Below are 16,763 nucleotides of genomic sequence, written 5' to 3' on the forward strand. Positions count from 1 at the left end.
ACAATATATTACCAAAATCGACAACATATTACTGTATTTATAAATTTAACATGTATATTCGATAACTCATTTACCAAAAACGTGATTTCAACACCTCATATGCAGCATATGTTGCATCGTATTCAGCACATGAAGTACCGAAAACAACTATATTTGATATATGAGATATCGAATATAGTGCACAGTACATATGCCGTATTCAACAACAAATTTAGCACATGAGCCTCTACCGTGCGCCATGCTCCCGAGAAGGAAGCTACGAAGAGAAGCTTTTTATTTAACTTACGATCTTATTTGGAGTAAAAAATAGTTCAAAAATTATAAATATTTTATGAGCAAATTAAACTCACTCACAACTCATTTTAATTAGTTTGATCTAAAAATCTGAGCCAATATTCAATTAAAATTCTTTAAATAAATAAACTTTTATAAATTCTAGAAATTTTTAATACCTCAAATAAATTCTCAAAATTCTAGGAAAAAAATCACTAACATATTTCCAACCTTAGGTTGTTTGATGAAAAAGTGAGTTTTCACCTTATATGATGTACTAATAAATTTGGCACTGTTCATCTCATGTGCCGAATACAGCTGTTTTCGACACCTCATATACCAAATACGATACAATAATACCGTATTCAACACATGAGGTGCCGAAATCATGTTTTCAATAAATAAAGTACCGAATACACATGTTAAATTTATAAATACGATAATATATTATCTATTTTTACAATATACGGTGCGTATATGATCTATTTTTGGATTTTGACAGAGAATTAAGTACTAGATGTAACATACGCTAGTGGTGGCCTGGTAACACATTTTTTTTTTTTTTGGGGAACTATATGGCCTGGTAGCACATCGCGCTAGATAGTTTAGACCATAAGCGTGCAGAGAAAATAATTAATAGCAGATAGCACAGGTCACCAACGGGCTGTATTTTACGTTCATTTTGGAGCACCGGGTTCGAATTTTCACCGATTCACAAACTATGTTGTGTTCCACGGAGGATATCAGCAGTAAGCTAAGCTAAGCTAAGCTAAGCAATGAGGTCAAGGATGATTGCCAAACGAGTAGTCAAGAACCTGAGCACGGCCACGGCGGCTGCACAGCAATGACATCGATGTCCCCACAATTTGTGCTAGGCCCAAGGCTGTGGGAGACACGGCGCATCAGTCTCGAGCCTCGAGCCGCAAACGACGCGTGCACCGGGCCTGAAACTGCCGGAAACGACTTCAGTCACTACGGGGTGTCCTTCGGCGCGGCCTTCTTTCAGTTTCAGAAACTTTGTTCAGCTTGGATGTCGCACGCGCAACTGTCGTTTCCCAAGCTATCCACAGCAAGAGAAATCCTCCAAGCTGTAGAATCCAGGACAGAATGTGAAGTCGAAAGTTCTTGCTGCAACCGCCAGGGTAATTTCTAGATTTGCCACCCTTAACAGGTGCAAATTTTCCGCTGAGGTTGACATACGGGCCATCCTGAGTCTATGAAACTGGACCGGGTAGCAAATTGCCTGCCACTCGATGTTAAAAGTGGCAAATCCTGAAATGCCCCAAAACAAAGTCTGAAAATCATAACATGAAGTTAAGGCCAGGAGGAAAATTACTAGATTTGTGAGGCAAATTTCACTCATGTAACATACCTGTTAAACCTACATGTGTCTTGGTCACAATGGAGATCGGCTTTCATGAAGAATGCATCTTACCGAAAGGTTCAGCAGTTTAATGTTTTCTGGCAAGCAACCTGTACGCAACCAAAGAAAAACATAACATTAGAATGGTAGTGGATGAATCCAAGCATTGGAGTGAACTCAGAAGAAATGCATTGTTTAGTGGAACCAACAGTCCATCAAAAGAAATGCATTGAATGAGATGCCCTAAAGAAAATCATGTGATCCTGGTAAAGTCCCAATGGTTCGATTCAAGGACCAAAAGCTGAAATGAAGGAATAGCAAAGACAATTGAAGTAATTTTAGAACCAAATAAAAGCATTGATCAGGAAAATACCGAAGTTGAAGTCTTCGTCAACTCCCTGATGGCCATTGTAGCATAAGATGATGCTGGTAGAGTAAATTCTAATTTTACAGCTAGCTTCTCTGGTAACAAATCTGAGATGCCAATAGATTTGGTTTCTTCTGAGATAGCTTCACTGGTTGATCCAGAGGTGTCCAATAAAGCATCAAACTCAGAACCACGCGATGGGCAACTGCAAGTCCAATCAGATAACAGCTCGTTTGCTTCTGATGGCTGGGTTTTGGATGGAACATCTAAATCAGTTTCTACTAAAGGTCCATTGTCGTCTGTGTAAGTCATCAGGTCCCTGCATTCATTAAAAACCAATTCAACTGAACAGCATCAAATATCCTACATGAGTACAAACAGCTTGTATTGTTCATCTAAATTCACTACAAAATAAGCAAACTAGAATTTCAAAGAAACTTAAAACATTTGATTGAACAGAACAGTAAAAATCTGTCTGTAATACATGTACCATTCAAAATCAATAGGCCGTTCGAGTACCCGACGGTAGCCTCCTTTCATGCTTGTAATCGAGAAGTCCCTAACAAATGGCAATCAAGAAAATGCATGACAGATAAGAACTTGCTCTGCTGGCCAAAGTATATTCTGCGCAAGGAACTAGAAAAGTTATATGCAATTTGCATGGATAAATGTGTCATATGTAAGCCCCAGTTTTCCTTGAGTGTAATCCAAAGTTCCACTTTCCGAGAGCGCTGTATGATCATAGCCTCACAGGCACCATACATGGTAAAAAAGGAGTCAGCTAGCAACAAATGGACTTAGGGACAGAGTGACTTACTTGACCCCATGGACGCTCTCTATCAGGCTGATGCCATCCTGAGTTACAAAATTAAGATAAAAAAGTATCGTAATCGTTAGAGAACAAATCATTTGAAGGTGTGAGACTCTCTCACTTCTTCGTAATCTGACTGGAAGAGTTATGTACTCCACAAGTTTGCCAAAAATTCTGAATCTCACTGATTTCTCTATACAAGAGAGAATATATTAAACAGTGACACAACCATGCTAAAAGTTCAAACAAACTTCATGACATAATAAATTGTTTCCTTGCCATAACTTCCTGACTAAAAATTATATAGCATAATTATATACTCCAAGTATTATGTGTGTACACCCAAAATTTTGGCAGATTTCTTTTGGGGCATAAGAAGACTAAAATGCTTGTACATCTTTATCAATACAAACGTTCCTTTTTATACCACAACAAATCTCTGAAATAAATGTAAAATCCATGATAAAAATTCATTACCTTTTTGGCTATTTCATGATAAATCTCAGCAACTTCATTCCCAGGAAATAATGTTTCTGAACTGCACATGAAAAAGTTAAGCATAACACTCGAATCACACACATGTACAGCAGGAAATGCTCCTCACCCAGGCAAAGGGAGGAGAACATCTTCAAATGTGTAGACTGCCTTCAATAGATCTTTAGAATCAGCTATCTACAAGAGAAGTGCATGATTGAAAATACCGTTAAAGCAGTGTTGTTGTCGGACCCCTCCTTCGGGTCACCTCGTGTAGCCCATACCAGTCCTTAGATCAATAGCTGGTACGCAGAATTCTAACAAAAGTAGGCATCACAGACATACAACGATTAAGTACGATAATATAGTACAACACAGAGTTCATTACAATAAAAGCTCGAAGGCATAAATTTATAAACCCTCATAACACAACGGAAACGACGCAAAAGCGACCCATGCCCTACAGGCAGCTTCCTGTTGATACCCCTTAGCCAATCATCTGCTGCTAGTGGGTCATCTTCTGTGTGGTCGAAGGTGGCTGACCTGAGTCTCATGAACTCGGTCATCTTGGACTGTGGCCCCTGTCCATGTCCACGGTTGCCTTGTATTCCTTGTGCTATGGATTCCGTCAGACGATTAGCCATTAAGGCCACAAGTTCTTCAACAGACGGTGTGGGTGACAACTGTCATCTCAGCTGGTTATTCTGGCCATAATCTTCTTGCCCTTGATTCACTTCATTGTCGTGGTCTTGCTCCTCCATGGCTGCTCTTTGGGCTTGAGGAAATAGGGGGTTTGCTCAACCCATCCACCTCGATTTTGGTTTTTACCTTTGGTTCGCGAATTTCATCTAGGTTGTCGTCCTACTTGAGCCTCACTGGCGGCCTCATAGCCTGCTTGAGCTTGACGTTCTCGGCATGGTTGGATCCTGGTTGGCCTCCTAGGCGGCATCTGCTTTGAGAGTAGGAGAAAAAATAAGACTCTAGAGGGGATAACTGAGCATTAGGTTACTTGGGTTATTCTAAAAGCACTTAGGTTGATTATGGCACACAGTATCAACGCGAACAACAATCACATAACATTACATCACACAAGATTCAATACAAGCACGAGCATTGGAGCTAAAGGCTCCAAGCAACCCAGAATTGCTACAGACACGGATTACGCTACTACAACACGATACAGAAGGTTACAACACCAGGCACACTACTGGAACAACTAACACGGTCGACTGGCGATGCACTGGTCTTGACGGCGCTCCTGAGTTACGACATTACTGCTGATGGTGGAGAGACTGCCTTTAGAGGTGGGCTGCACGCCACTCTGCGGCGAGGTCGATGTCGTCATGGCTAGCTTGTTCCAGGTCATGCATCTGATCAAAAGTCCTAGACATGTTCTCCTCATTACCATCCAAGTCCATAATGTTTTCTCCAACAGACTTCTGACTGCCTTCCGAGTGGAGAGCATGTGTCTAGAGGGCTGAACATTCGGAGACCCGAGAAAGAGCTCTGCGGAGGCAGCTGCAATAGGTTCGAGAGCAAGCCACAACTGCAGAGAAACGTACTGAAGACACCACCAAGACACTGATGGAGACCTCGGAGTACTACGTCAAGGAGCTTAACAAAACCTACTTAACTTGCAATAGGACTCACGGAGGACCCCACCGTAAGCTCACTGCAAGTAAGAGGACCTTCCACCTACCTCCCATTGACAGCATCCGACGTTTGGAGTTACCAGGAGTTCCCCTCCTCCCTCAGGAGTAGCCAGCGTAATTGCATCTGGAAGAGTTGTACCAGCACCGATCGCAGTGCCACCACCACCTCCACCAGCTCCCGAAGCATAGCAGGAAGACCAGACGTATGAAGATAGCTCCGAAGAAGAAAAAGACCTTGTCGAGCGCGAGTTTGTGCACGACGATGATTCGGAAGGCAGTCAGAAGTCTGTTGGAGAAAAAATTATTGACTTGGATGGTAATGAGGAGAACATATCTAGGACTTTTGATCAGATGCATGACCTGGAACAAGCTAGCCATGACGACATCGACCTCGCCGCAGAGTGGCGTGCAGCTCACCCCTAAAGGCAGTCTCTCCACCATCAGCAGTAACATCGTAACTCAGGAGCGCCGTCAAGACCAATGCATCGCCAGTCGACCGTGTGTTAATTGTTCCAGTAGTGTGCCTGGTGTTGTAACCTTCTGTATCGTGTTGTAGTAGCGTAATCCGTGTCTGTAGCAATTCTGGGTTGCTTGGAGCCTTTAGCTCCAATGCTCGTGCTTGTATTGAATCTTGTGTGATGTAATGTTATGTGATTGTTGTTCGCGTTGATACTGTGTGCCATAATCAACCTAAGTGCTTTTAGAATAACCCAAGTAACCTAATGCTCAGTTATCCCCTCTAGAGTCTTACCTTTTCTCCTACCCTCAAAGCAGATGCCGCCTAGGAGACCAACCAGGATCCAACCATGCCGAGAACGTCAAGCTCAAGTAGGCTATGAGGCCGCCAGTGAGGCTCAAGTAGGACGACAACCTAGATGAAATTCGCGAACCAAAGGTAAAAACCAAAATCGAGGTGGATGGGTTGAGCAAACCCCCTATTTCCTCAAGCCCAAAGAGCAGCCATGGAGGAGCAAGACCACGACAATGAAGTGAATCAAGGGCAAGAAGATTATGGCCAGAATAACCAGCTGAGAGGACAGTTGTCACCCACACCGTCTGTTGAAGAACTTGTGGCCTTAATGGCTAATCGTCTGACGGAATCCATAGCACAAGGAATACAAGGCAACCGTGGACATGGACAGGGGCCACAGTCCAAGATGACCGAGTTCATGAGACTCAGGTCAGCCACCTTCGACCACACAGAAGATGACCCACTAGCAGCAGATGATTGACTAAGGGGTATCAACAGGAAGCTGCCTGTAAGGCATGGGTCGCTTTTGCGTCGTTTCCGTTGTGTTATGAGGGTTTGTAAATTTATGTCTACGGACCTTTATTGTAATGAACTCTGTGTTGTACCATATTATCGTACTTAATCGTTGTATGTCTGTGATGCCTACTTCTGTTAAAATTCGTGCGTACCAGCTATTGATCTAGGGACTGGTATGGGCTACACGAGGTGACCCGAATGAGGGGTCCGACAGTTGTGCACAAATTTGCCATCTGTACGCTCTATAATGATTGTTTATAGCAAACCTTCACAGACTGGATCACTTCTTCAGGAAGTGTTTCACAAGATATTTCCATTTCAGATGAATTAGTATGGCCATCATCATCATCATCTGAAGTATCTATCGCAGTTGCTTCTCCAAGAGGGCACCCCTTTTTGTAAACCAAGTCACCTTCTACAACTTGTGAAATACCTGTGAGTTCAGCTATTAGCATATAGAGACAAAACAAGAGTTTATACTAATCCCCAGAAAGCCGAAGGTTAATTTTTCGAACAACAGCCTGAAGTAGTGCAGCAGAATCCCACGCACAAGTATACTTACCATACTTTTCAACTCTCATACTTGCAGCATGGTTCCATAGGTAACTCTGGTAACTATGCACATACCTGCATAGCATGGTTCCATTTGAGTAACAAAGCACACCGTAAATACAGAAAGATGTAGCAATCTATTCTCACTGAAGATTTTGCATATTATTTTCTTAAAGACAACAGAGTGATGCACCACATTCTTCATTACATAATTAACAATAAAAATGAAAATTTAGATCAATGTATAGCAACATACAGCAGTCTCAATGTTCTGGGTATAGCCATTAGTGCTTGTAGATAGTTGCCGGGATACTTCTTCAAACGCTGAAGCTGGAAATGAAACAAAGCATGATTCTAAGGATCCCACATTAATGCGCTTTAAATCTAATTGACAACAAGTCAACAAGAATGTAAAATCGTAAAATGTTAAATAAAAAAAGAATAAAACACGGCCTTCGTAAAGAATTAGTGAATACTTGGCAGATGAAATGCAAAAGTCGAGCTCAACTTAGCCGGACAAAGGGAAAAACTTTCTGATTTCTTTTTCTAGTATACATAGAAGAGCTACACATCTTTATATTAGTATTAAGAGAGAAAAGGCGATCAGTTACATAACGCCCTTCGACAGGGCGGATCACCGAAACACAAAAGCACACCAAAAAGGAAAATTACATCAAAACAGAGCAACTATCAGCATCGACGTTCTAAAACTCTAAGTAACAAAACCAACTAAACGTAACCGTTCTCGGATAATAGCCAGCTGCTTCGCTCCTACACCACACCACCTGTCAACCTCATCCCCGGTGAGAGCCACCATAGCATCAGCGGAGATGCGGTGGTTGTTGAAGACCACACCATTGCGGTGCAACCAAATTTTCCAACAAATAAGAAGGGTTATGGAATCAAAGCCTCGCCGGAAGTCTTTGTTGACGCGCCCCCGGAGCTCTGTCCACCAGTCAAGAGGCAAAGCACCGTCAGGAGGGTACTAGACCCCCAAAACCCTCCACCATAACTCCCTCGCCGAGCTACAATGCACAAGAAGGTGGTCTATGGTCTCAAGGAGCTGCGAGCACTGAGGGCAGGAATCATCATCTTGTAGACCATGTCGGCGTCGGTGATCCGCAGTCCATAGCTTGCCGAGAAGTGCCAACCAACCGAAGAACTTGACCTTTGCCAGAGCCCAAGCCTTCCAAAGGATCCTTGCCCCTCCAAAACGGATGCAACCTTGGAACATGAGCTTATAAGCCGAGTTCACCGAGTACTGTCCGCTAGGGGTCCATTTCCAAATGATCTTGTCTTCCTCGTTGCCCAGGCTAAAGGACTCCAGATGGATCCAGGGTTGTAAATACTGGGTAAGCACGGGCATGGAAAGGGGGCCGGAGATATCCCGCACCCATTTTTGGTGGTGTAAGGCGTCTAGCACCGATCTACTCCTAGAGACAAAAGGAGCGATACACCCAAAGAGATCCGGGGCCAAGTAGCGAATGGAGCACCTGTCGAGCCAAACATCGGTCCAGAAGAGAGTTGATTTGCCGTTACCAACTTGGAAAATGGTGGAAGCCTCAAACAGAGCAACCACCTGCCTTTCATGGTGCAACGGCAGGGAGGCCCAAGGCTTAGACTGATTGCGCCGTTGGCACCAAAGCCAACGCAGACGCAAGGCCCATCCGGCCAACCTGAGATCCTGAATGGCGAGACCACCGTTCTAATGTTATGTTTTTCATTGATTCAACCCTCCATCAGGCCAACCTGAGATCCTAAATGACTCAATTGAAATGCTAGAACAACGTCTCCTCCATCGCCTAGTGGGAAGAAACCAATCCATCAGCCGCGGAGAGGGAAAGGATGGAGTTATTCCGTGCATGGAAATTTGCAAATGATTGAAACAACCTGGTATTTGCGTCGCCGTCGCGGAGCCAAGCCGCTCTCGAACGACTCCGAGCGATCGTCTGTTCGGGGGAGGCCAAGGCAAGACACATGAACTTGAGTTTAGCGTGCAGCTCAGACTCCATCGCTTTGTCAAAGCTAGAGATGACCTCGCACGTTATAAGAAGCTGCTCTCTGAAATTACCCAGGTGCTTGGCACTCCATCGCTGAAGCGCTATCGCAGTGCGCCTGAGCAATAAGTCTAGCCTACGGAGAGGCGATAGGGATAGCTTAGCAGGTTTCAACGTCCCAGCATTCTCCACAACGGGGAGGAATCCTGACAGCTTAGCCCAAAAGGACTCGAAATGGAAACGCCGTCTACAAACCGCACCAACTGATGTTGAGAGCAACAACAGGCAGTGGTCAGAGCACTCCGACGACAGCACCTGCAAGAAGCTATCAGGGAATTCAGCATCCCATTCTAACGAAGCTAGTGCGCGGTCCAGACACACTAGGGTGGGGGAGGATCTTTCATTCGACCATGTGTAACAACGTCCGAAAAGATGAAGGTATTTGAGCTCTTGAGCATTGATGAAGTTGCAGAACCTTGTGATGGACCTTCTATTGAGCCTGGAATTGTTCTTGTCGGCCGCCGAGGCGATCATGTTGAAATCGGCCACAATAAGCCGAGGACCCGGCAACTACGCCCGAACACCCGCAAGCTCGGCGAGGAAAGCTTCCTTCAAGGCCTCATCAATAGGATCATACACAGCAGTTAGGAAGAAGAGAATGTCCGACGCTGAGGACACCTACACAGTTACAGAGTATTGGAGCACCTGAACGACAGCCAAGCAAAGCGGCTGTCGAGAAGCCATAAGAATGCCACCCCTAGTCTCTAAAGCCGGCAGGAAGGAGTAACCAGAGACGGTGGGGCCGCAGTTTTCATTAAGCATAAAACGGTTTAATACATCGAGCTTCGTTTCCATCAAACACACAACCGCGGCATTATGATTGGACATCATCGCGCGAACCACGTCCCGGTGGGCCCTGCAATTTAGGTCGCAGACATTCCAACAAAGAATGTTATGGTTATCCATGGAGAGCCACAACAGCGTAGATCAAGCAGTTTAGCAGCTCGGCCCTTGGCCAGCAGACATTGTAGCCGCCGCCGCCGCCTGAGAAGGGAAGAGATCCTATATGGTGCGGAGGTGTTGGTAGGACAGAGGGCGTTCAAAGAGCTGAAGATATGCTTGGTGGAGCCGCGGTGAGATTGCCTAGCCCTCCTTGACGATGCCTAGATGACGCATAAGAATAATCTCCCTCCGCTTGGACGGCCACACTGCCGAGAAGGAGCACTGTGCAGCGAGACGCCTGCTCCTCCTATGACCGCGCTCCGGGCATGGCAAGGCGGCGATCCTGTGAGGCGGAGTTGCCAGCGGCGATGGAAGCTCCCGGGTGAGTCCCTGAAGAAAGGACACGACCGTGGGAGCAGCAGTACCACCTGTCGTAACGATCGTGGTTGCGCAGACACTGGCCGACGCAGGCACATCAATGAGAGAGCTTGCCGGGCCAGGCTTGCATGTCGTCCGACAACAAGCACGACGAACCCCGGCCCCCTGAGAAGAGCGCCGCCAAATGGAGCCCGCGGAGGAAACGTGCCTACAGCCCACAGAGGAACAGCGCCTAGAAGACAGGCTGCGAGGTAGTGGGCTCCGAGGAGAGCAGCCCACCATGGATTGTGGCTCTGAGTAAGGGGTCGAAGGCCCGCGGCAAGGAGTGCCACTAGCACCAGGCGCGTGAATCCAGCGATGAAAGTACACCAGCTTGATTTTGTGAGATACCGGGGTATGGAGCTTGGTAGGGACACCAACGCATGGTAGAGATTCCACAGCAGCGCCAGGGGACTCCGCGAGCTCAGGACCCTCACGGGACCTAGGAAACCTGCGGTGCCTTGAGTACACCAGCGAAACGTGTCAACCGCGCATAGGCAGAGCCTGAGCATGGGTCTCCGGACTGAGAGAGGAGCGCTCCACAATCACGAGATCCTGGCGACCTCCCACTGCACCTGGATCCGAGCACAGACATAGGGTCAAAGACCCTAGCGATAAGCCCATCACGGGCAGGGAGGGAGACAAAGACAGGGTCCGAAAACCCTATCTAAGGCGCGCCAAAAGCCGTCAGCTTGTGACACGAGGCACCTGCTCCTCCCGAGAGAGCTTCTGCTTTGGGAGGCGAGCCACGCACTGAGCTGAAGGAGATGTGAATCGGGCTCGAAGGCGCTAGAAGAACACTAGCCGCCCAACGAACGTTGCGAGGACAACTGCTCGCTGGAGAGGAATGCCCAACGTCGAGGAGGGCAACGGCAAGCTGGAAAACCGCCGGCCCCACGGCAAACCGGAACGACCCATACCACTGGCTAGACGGCCATCGAATTCACCGCCGCCATCTTCTGATGGAATGGAGCCGTCACTGCTCGATGAGGAAGGAGAACGAAATTCGGCTAAAGAGACAAGACGGATCGAGATGTTGTAGCGCAAGGACCACTTCTCCATGAAGTAAGGCGGTAAATTACCAAAAAATTGTTGCATGGAAGGGTCCTCATATTGAAGCACGCTCTCCAGCTCCATCACCTCCATCACAACGTTTTTGGGGATGCCCTAAGGCGAGTCGCACCAAGCAACCACATGCAGAACGGCAAGGTCCACCCGCTCCACCAAGCTGTCCGCAACGTCGAGCCTCTCGACCCAACAGCGATCGCCGAGGAGCTGTTGGGAAGTGGACACTGACCATGTGTGAGGCGGAACGCCACGCAAGGCAACAACCGCCCGGTAGGCCAGGACAGCACCAGTCGCGTAGGCCAACCCGTCCATGGACGAAAGAACCAAGCGACATCGGCCGGCAGAAGCCTCCCGCTGGCGGCCAGGATGGCGTCGCGGACAATTTGGGATTCACAGACGATTAAAAAGCTGTCAGGGAAGGTCTGACGCTGAATTGTTCTGTCGGAATAGAGAGCCCACTCGAGAGAAGGATGGAGAGCTCGCGAGCTGAGAAACCTTGCCAAGCACGATCAGGTAGGCCAGGAGCTCCCACCAGAGTTGGTTCTCCTCCGCGGCGAACACCACCGACCAGGGGACGATGCGACAGACCGGGGAGGGAGAGATGCCTGCGACAGCAACCTCCTGAGCGAAGGTCTAGGAGTCGGCGTACAGGAATGGAATCGTCGGTGAATGTGGACCCAAGTTCGCCGGTAGAGAACCAGGTAGAGTTGGCCCCCAAGGCCATGGATCAAGAGGGCGTGGAGCCGTCGGCGCCAGGGCCAGAGGAGCTTGACGGGGAGGGAGCCACAACACCCAAACCAATCGGCATGGATACGTCGGTGGAGGAACGGTCGAATTGGCGCCCACAATCAGAGTCCCCAAACCCCCATGAGCCAGGACACGGTTGTTTGCAGTTTCTAGCATGGTGCAGGAACCCTCTACAACGGAAGCACCGGGGAGGAAGACGGCGGTCCGCCCGGCGGTGCGTCCATGACAAACAGTTGAGGCACCGCCATCCAAGGCAGCGGGCTGGCTGCGCTTGGGAGGTGAAGGCGGCTTGCGATGGCGGAGAGCCGGAGGAGAACGACGTCGACGACAACCCTTGACCAAAGTCCAACCATCAGAATCGGCCCGGACAGACGGGACAGCTTTCGGTCGAGGAATGGGGCTGCTGCGGGGTAGAGGCATGGACAATTGAGCCCGCCTAGCAGTAGCCATGAAGCCATGAGAAGGAGCGGGACCAGGGACATGCTTAGGCCCATCCACAAGGAGGACGACCTTCTCCTTCTGCTCCACCGGTGGCCGGACGACAGGCGGGGTTGGGTCCACGCGACCAGGCAACACGGTTGGAGAACACGTTGTTGAGGAAGAACTAGAACAAGGGGAGTCAAAGAGCCCGCGCTGCTCCTTCGACCTTCCCAAGCTCGGGGCACCGGGCCAGAAGGGGCAAGCCAGTGGAGAGAGGGGAGAGGATGCCGCTGTTGGTGAGGGGAGCAGCGGCGCCGCAGGCTAGGTGGCGGTGGACGCCGAGCTCAGGGTGAGACCCGGCGGAGGTGAATGAGGGGAGCAGCTCTCCATTCTCCGCACCGCTTGTTGCTATTACTTATTGAAGTTCAATAGTTCTGCACTTGAGAGTTGGAAATAACAGGGCCTTTCTGATTTCTAACCTCTGATGATGTAAGAGGATAATTTTCCTCTATTAGATGGGCACATTTTGTACAGAAGATATAACAAAATCAGGTCACCATAACATTCTGGAGCATGAAACATATATAAATATGTCATCCAATGTTTCAAACCGCTAGGTGCTAGGTGGGGTGCGTGGATGCTGCCTAGTGCCTAGCTTCCTAAACTAGGAGAGTTTAAAGCCATGGTCTAGCCAGGCTTCCAAATAATTGAGCAAATTTGACCACTCTCGACAAATTACAGCCTGAATTACCTCTCCCACCCTCCTAATTTGAAAATAAAGTTGAAGCCAAACTATTGAACTTAAAATGCATCCATGGCCTGGCATCCACACTTAAAAAGTTCACAGGAACTGTGTAGTAATGCAAGCTCATGGCAGGTAGGAAACACAAACACCTACATCTTACTTTTTTTATAAGTGGGCTCCATAAGCACCGGGAGTCCAGGACCAATCAGATCCCAGGTACCCCAAAAATAAATGTGGTAGGAAGTAAAATGCCTATGAATTTATTTTCAAATACAACATGTAAGTCTGGAAAAAGAATAAGTAAAAACCTACAATAGCTCTCTCCACTATGAGATGTCGAGGGATGCCCCTAAGTGCTGCATCAATATCACCATGTCCCTTATAATGTTCCTGCACCTCATTTATTGCATTAAATTGTTTGAAGTATAATTAAATTCGACATCTTCACACTTAAAATAAATTATTTAGTTATTTGACATGGAAAAAAGGATATTACCTACCTTTCTACCAAGAATCAAGCTAACAGCATGTCTCCACTCTCCTCTAAGCAAAGCAGCACCAACAAGGTGAGTAGGTATTGAACCACTACCAAAGCGCTACCAAACACAACGAAAACAAAAAATTATGAGTTGCAAAATAGCAGACAAAAAAGATGTTTAAAAAAAAAAGATAACGAGCAAAAAAAATATGGACTACACATCTTTCACCATTACATAATAACAGCTTTGAACTTGGCATAGGAAAGGGAAAAGAAAGTATGTTTCCTGTACCTGTAAACCATAGTAATTGATAAATCCATTTTTATTAAGGCCATCAACAGCAGCCTTTATCACATCGTTCGATCCTGCAACAACATTCCTAAAAAGAAATAATAGAAACAGGAAACATGAATTCTCCATTCACTCTTTTATTACAAAAACAAGGTCATGGCATGAATGTGTCGACTAAAGATCATAGAACACAAAGATGGCCAAAATTTACAGTTCCTTGTAAGTTATGACCACCATGAAAAAGCTGGAACATTGTGTCAAAGCACAGGCACCAAGCATTTTATTTTGAGTCTAGTAGCATGTTTCATAGTCAGATAGTCCATGTGCAGCATAAACATTGCCAAGGGCAAACAAATTCACCAAGACCAAACCCGACATACTACCAGCATGATATAGTGTTGTCCATAGCAAAGAGAATGAGCACCTCAAAGTAATTGCAAAACGATTCCCCCTGAGTTGACCAAGAGCAAGGCCCTCCTTTGTGTAGCTAGAGAAAATAAATAGCAGTTAATAAGTTGTCAGTGGCTTTAGTCAATGAAGGGATTAATAGTTCATACGCTTGACCCGTTACCTAAAGTCTCCAACTCTGATACCTACGAGTTTGCTATTGAGAGCAGCCAACCTACTGGCATGTACTTTGAAAAGTGTCACCTGATCAGAAGACAGGGAATCAGAAAATTCTTAACTCAACGGGGAAAGATTTATGCAACTTTAGTGTATTTTTTTTCAAACTACAGCCCATGCTTCCTTTCTTTTGGCTGCAGTACCAATGGCATCAAAATTTCTTCTGATAAAGTTCATTCAGATACTTTTGTTTCCAGACCAGACCAAGTTGACCCAGATTGTCAATAAACCAACCAATGTAAACAACTCAGGGTGCAGATGTGCTTCATATCATCAATTACTGTGTATCATAAGAGCATACCTGTTGGGTTGTAACAGCACGTTTATCCTTTGTCCCTGCAAACCCAAATGACCTCGGCTGTGGAAAGTGAGGTCACCAATCATTAATCAATCAAGACAAGAGATGAGTGAATCCAGCAAACTAAAACAGAAAACTTGCAAAGTATGTCGATGAAACAGAATATAACAAATACCTGAACCCCTAGCATCTTTCCTATAACTCCTAATGCCTCTTGTGTGTCCTTGTTCTCCTTGTAAAGGTGAAACCTGGTAATATTAATTACTATGATTATTAGCATCTACATGAAATGAATTATGAACTGCAAGTCAAATGCGCATCACAGGTCATAGATTAAAAATCATTGGAGAATTTTGCTAAAAAATCATTGGAGAATAGATACAAATTTTCAACAAAAATGTTGTCACCTTAGGAACTTCCCCAGGTGATAAGGCCAGGTTATAGAGCCTCTACTATCAAACGGCCTGTCATCTCTCCAAACTGAACCGTCCACGCCCTTTCTATTCCTTCCCCTCCCACCGCGTGGTCCTGACCCCAGGCGCACCCTAATACACTTCTGAATCCCATCGCTGTGCTCAACTGTATCCGTGATAAAAAACTTGAAGTTCCTCTTGAAGAAGTCGTGCACTTCCTAACAAAAGGTAGAATAGATGACACACTAATCATCCAGGCATCTAATGAAACGACGATAGTGAGAACCAAACCCACCGAGCGATGAGCCTTATCGGCATCGGCGGAGAGAATGATCGGCGACACATCCCCATCTCCTCCTTCCGCGACACTCTCCAGAAATCCCCTCAACGCGTCGCGATCTGCGTCACCGCAGAGCAGCCGGAACGACTCCAGCGCCCGCGAGTGGTCCGCGTCAGCGTCCCCTTCCTCCACATTATCTTCACTCTGCAAATCCACAATCGACACGCCAGCCGAGACGAGGTCAGAGCTGCCAGAGAAGCTTACAGCCTCCGGCCACGAATGCAAAACCACAGAGTGGGAGGAAGCAGGGGGATTTGGGGGAGGGAGACCTCGCCGTCGTCGGGGAGACCGAAGCGGGTGAGGCGGACGAGGGCACCGTTGCGGGCAACCTCGTGGACGATGAAGTCGGAGTAGCGCTGCTTGAGTGCGCCGCGGAAGCCTGGGATGGAGGAGGCGAAGCGGGAGATGCCGACGTCGGGCTCGGCCAGCGGGGCGCGGCGCGGCGCGGAAGCGGGCGCGTGGTCGTGGGCACGAGCGCGGACGGCGAGGGGACGGGAGGGGGGTTTAGGGGTGAGGATGAGAGGGAGGGGGCTTAGGAGGTGGCGGCCGCGCATTCTGTCGGGAGCGCGCTACGGTCGCCGGATTTGTTTGGGGCCAGGGTGGGGGGTGTCGCCGCGCTCGTTTCTGCTTTGTGCGGAGAGGACTCCGAGAGATACCGTTACTTTTTTTTCTTATAGAAACAGGCAGGAGATAAGCAATATTTGTATTTTTCTTTTAGACAAAAGTCTTCAACCCCTTTTCTATTGAAAGCGATAGAGTTAAGAAAGAACGTAGAAACTGAGAACACAAGTTTAACATAGTTCAACAAGAAACAAACTTAAACAAAAGGACTATAGAAACATAACATCTGATGAATTTAGCTCGGAAGCTTTGAAGCTCTTAGCCCACTGTAGCATCCTTGCCATCACCATTCCCATCTTCATATTGTTCATTGCCTCTAGGTGAGTACGCCATTTCTATAGAGAAGATATATCAGCAAACACAATATCAAGAGGTTGTTTAGAAAACTCTTTGTTAATAGTCGCTTTGTTCTATGCAATCCAGAAAGCCCAAACAAGACTAAAAAACAAAAACACATATCCGATAACTAACCCTAAACCTATCTGAAAACCATTCTGATAGGATAGCAGAGATAGAATGATGTTGGCCTTTCCAACCAAATATCTCTTTAAGTATGCACTAGACAAAATAAGTAATCGGACATCTTAAAAAATATGGTCAGC

The 16,763-nt window shown here is 46.9% G+C and overlaps 1 protein-coding gene across 3 annotated transcripts; it reads right to left on the reverse strand.

Moving 5' to 3' along the window:
• Positions 1 to 915: 915 nt before the first annotated feature.
• Positions 916 to 16,141, reverse strand: LOC133890601 (uncharacterized). 3 transcript variants are annotated; one of them, XM_062331054.1, is made up of 20 exons: positions 15,810 to 16,141; positions 15,496 to 15,684; positions 15,195 to 15,418; positions 14,963 to 15,035; positions 14,791 to 14,847; positions 14,437 to 14,516; positions 14,290 to 14,352; positions 13,866 to 13,953; positions 13,596 to 13,691; positions 13,408 to 13,485; positions 7,016 to 7,089; positions 6,770 to 6,834; positions 6,474 to 6,640; positions 3,419 to 3,486; positions 3,292 to 3,352; positions 2,821 to 2,858; positions 2,494 to 2,562; positions 2,010 to 2,322; positions 1,646 to 1,746; positions 916 to 1,401 (listed from the first exon to the last, which is right to left on the reverse strand). In XM_062331054.1, the coding sequence occupies exons 1-19, from the start codon at positions 16,092 to 16,094 to the stop codon at positions 1,717 to 1,719; spliced, it is 2,118 nt and encodes a 705-aa protein (XP_062187038.1). In that variant the 5' UTR covers positions 16,095 to 16,141; the 3' UTR covers positions 916 to 1,401; positions 1,646 to 1,716. The 3 variants fall into 3 exon arrangements, with proteins under 3 accessions (XP_062187038.1, XP_062187036.1, XP_062187037.1); XM_062331052.1 differs by having other exon boundaries at positions 916 to 1,545; XM_062331053.1 differs by having other exon boundaries at positions 916 to 1,567.
• Between the last annotated feature and the right edge of the window lie 622 nt (positions 16,142 to 16,763).

Source organism: Phragmites australis, chromosome 14 (genome assembly GCF_958298935.1).
Source record: "Phragmites australis chromosome 14, lpPhrAust1.1, whole genome shotgun sequence".
Taxonomy (NCBI): domain Eukaryota; kingdom Viridiplantae; phylum Streptophyta; class Magnoliopsida; order Poales; family Poaceae; genus Phragmites; species Phragmites australis.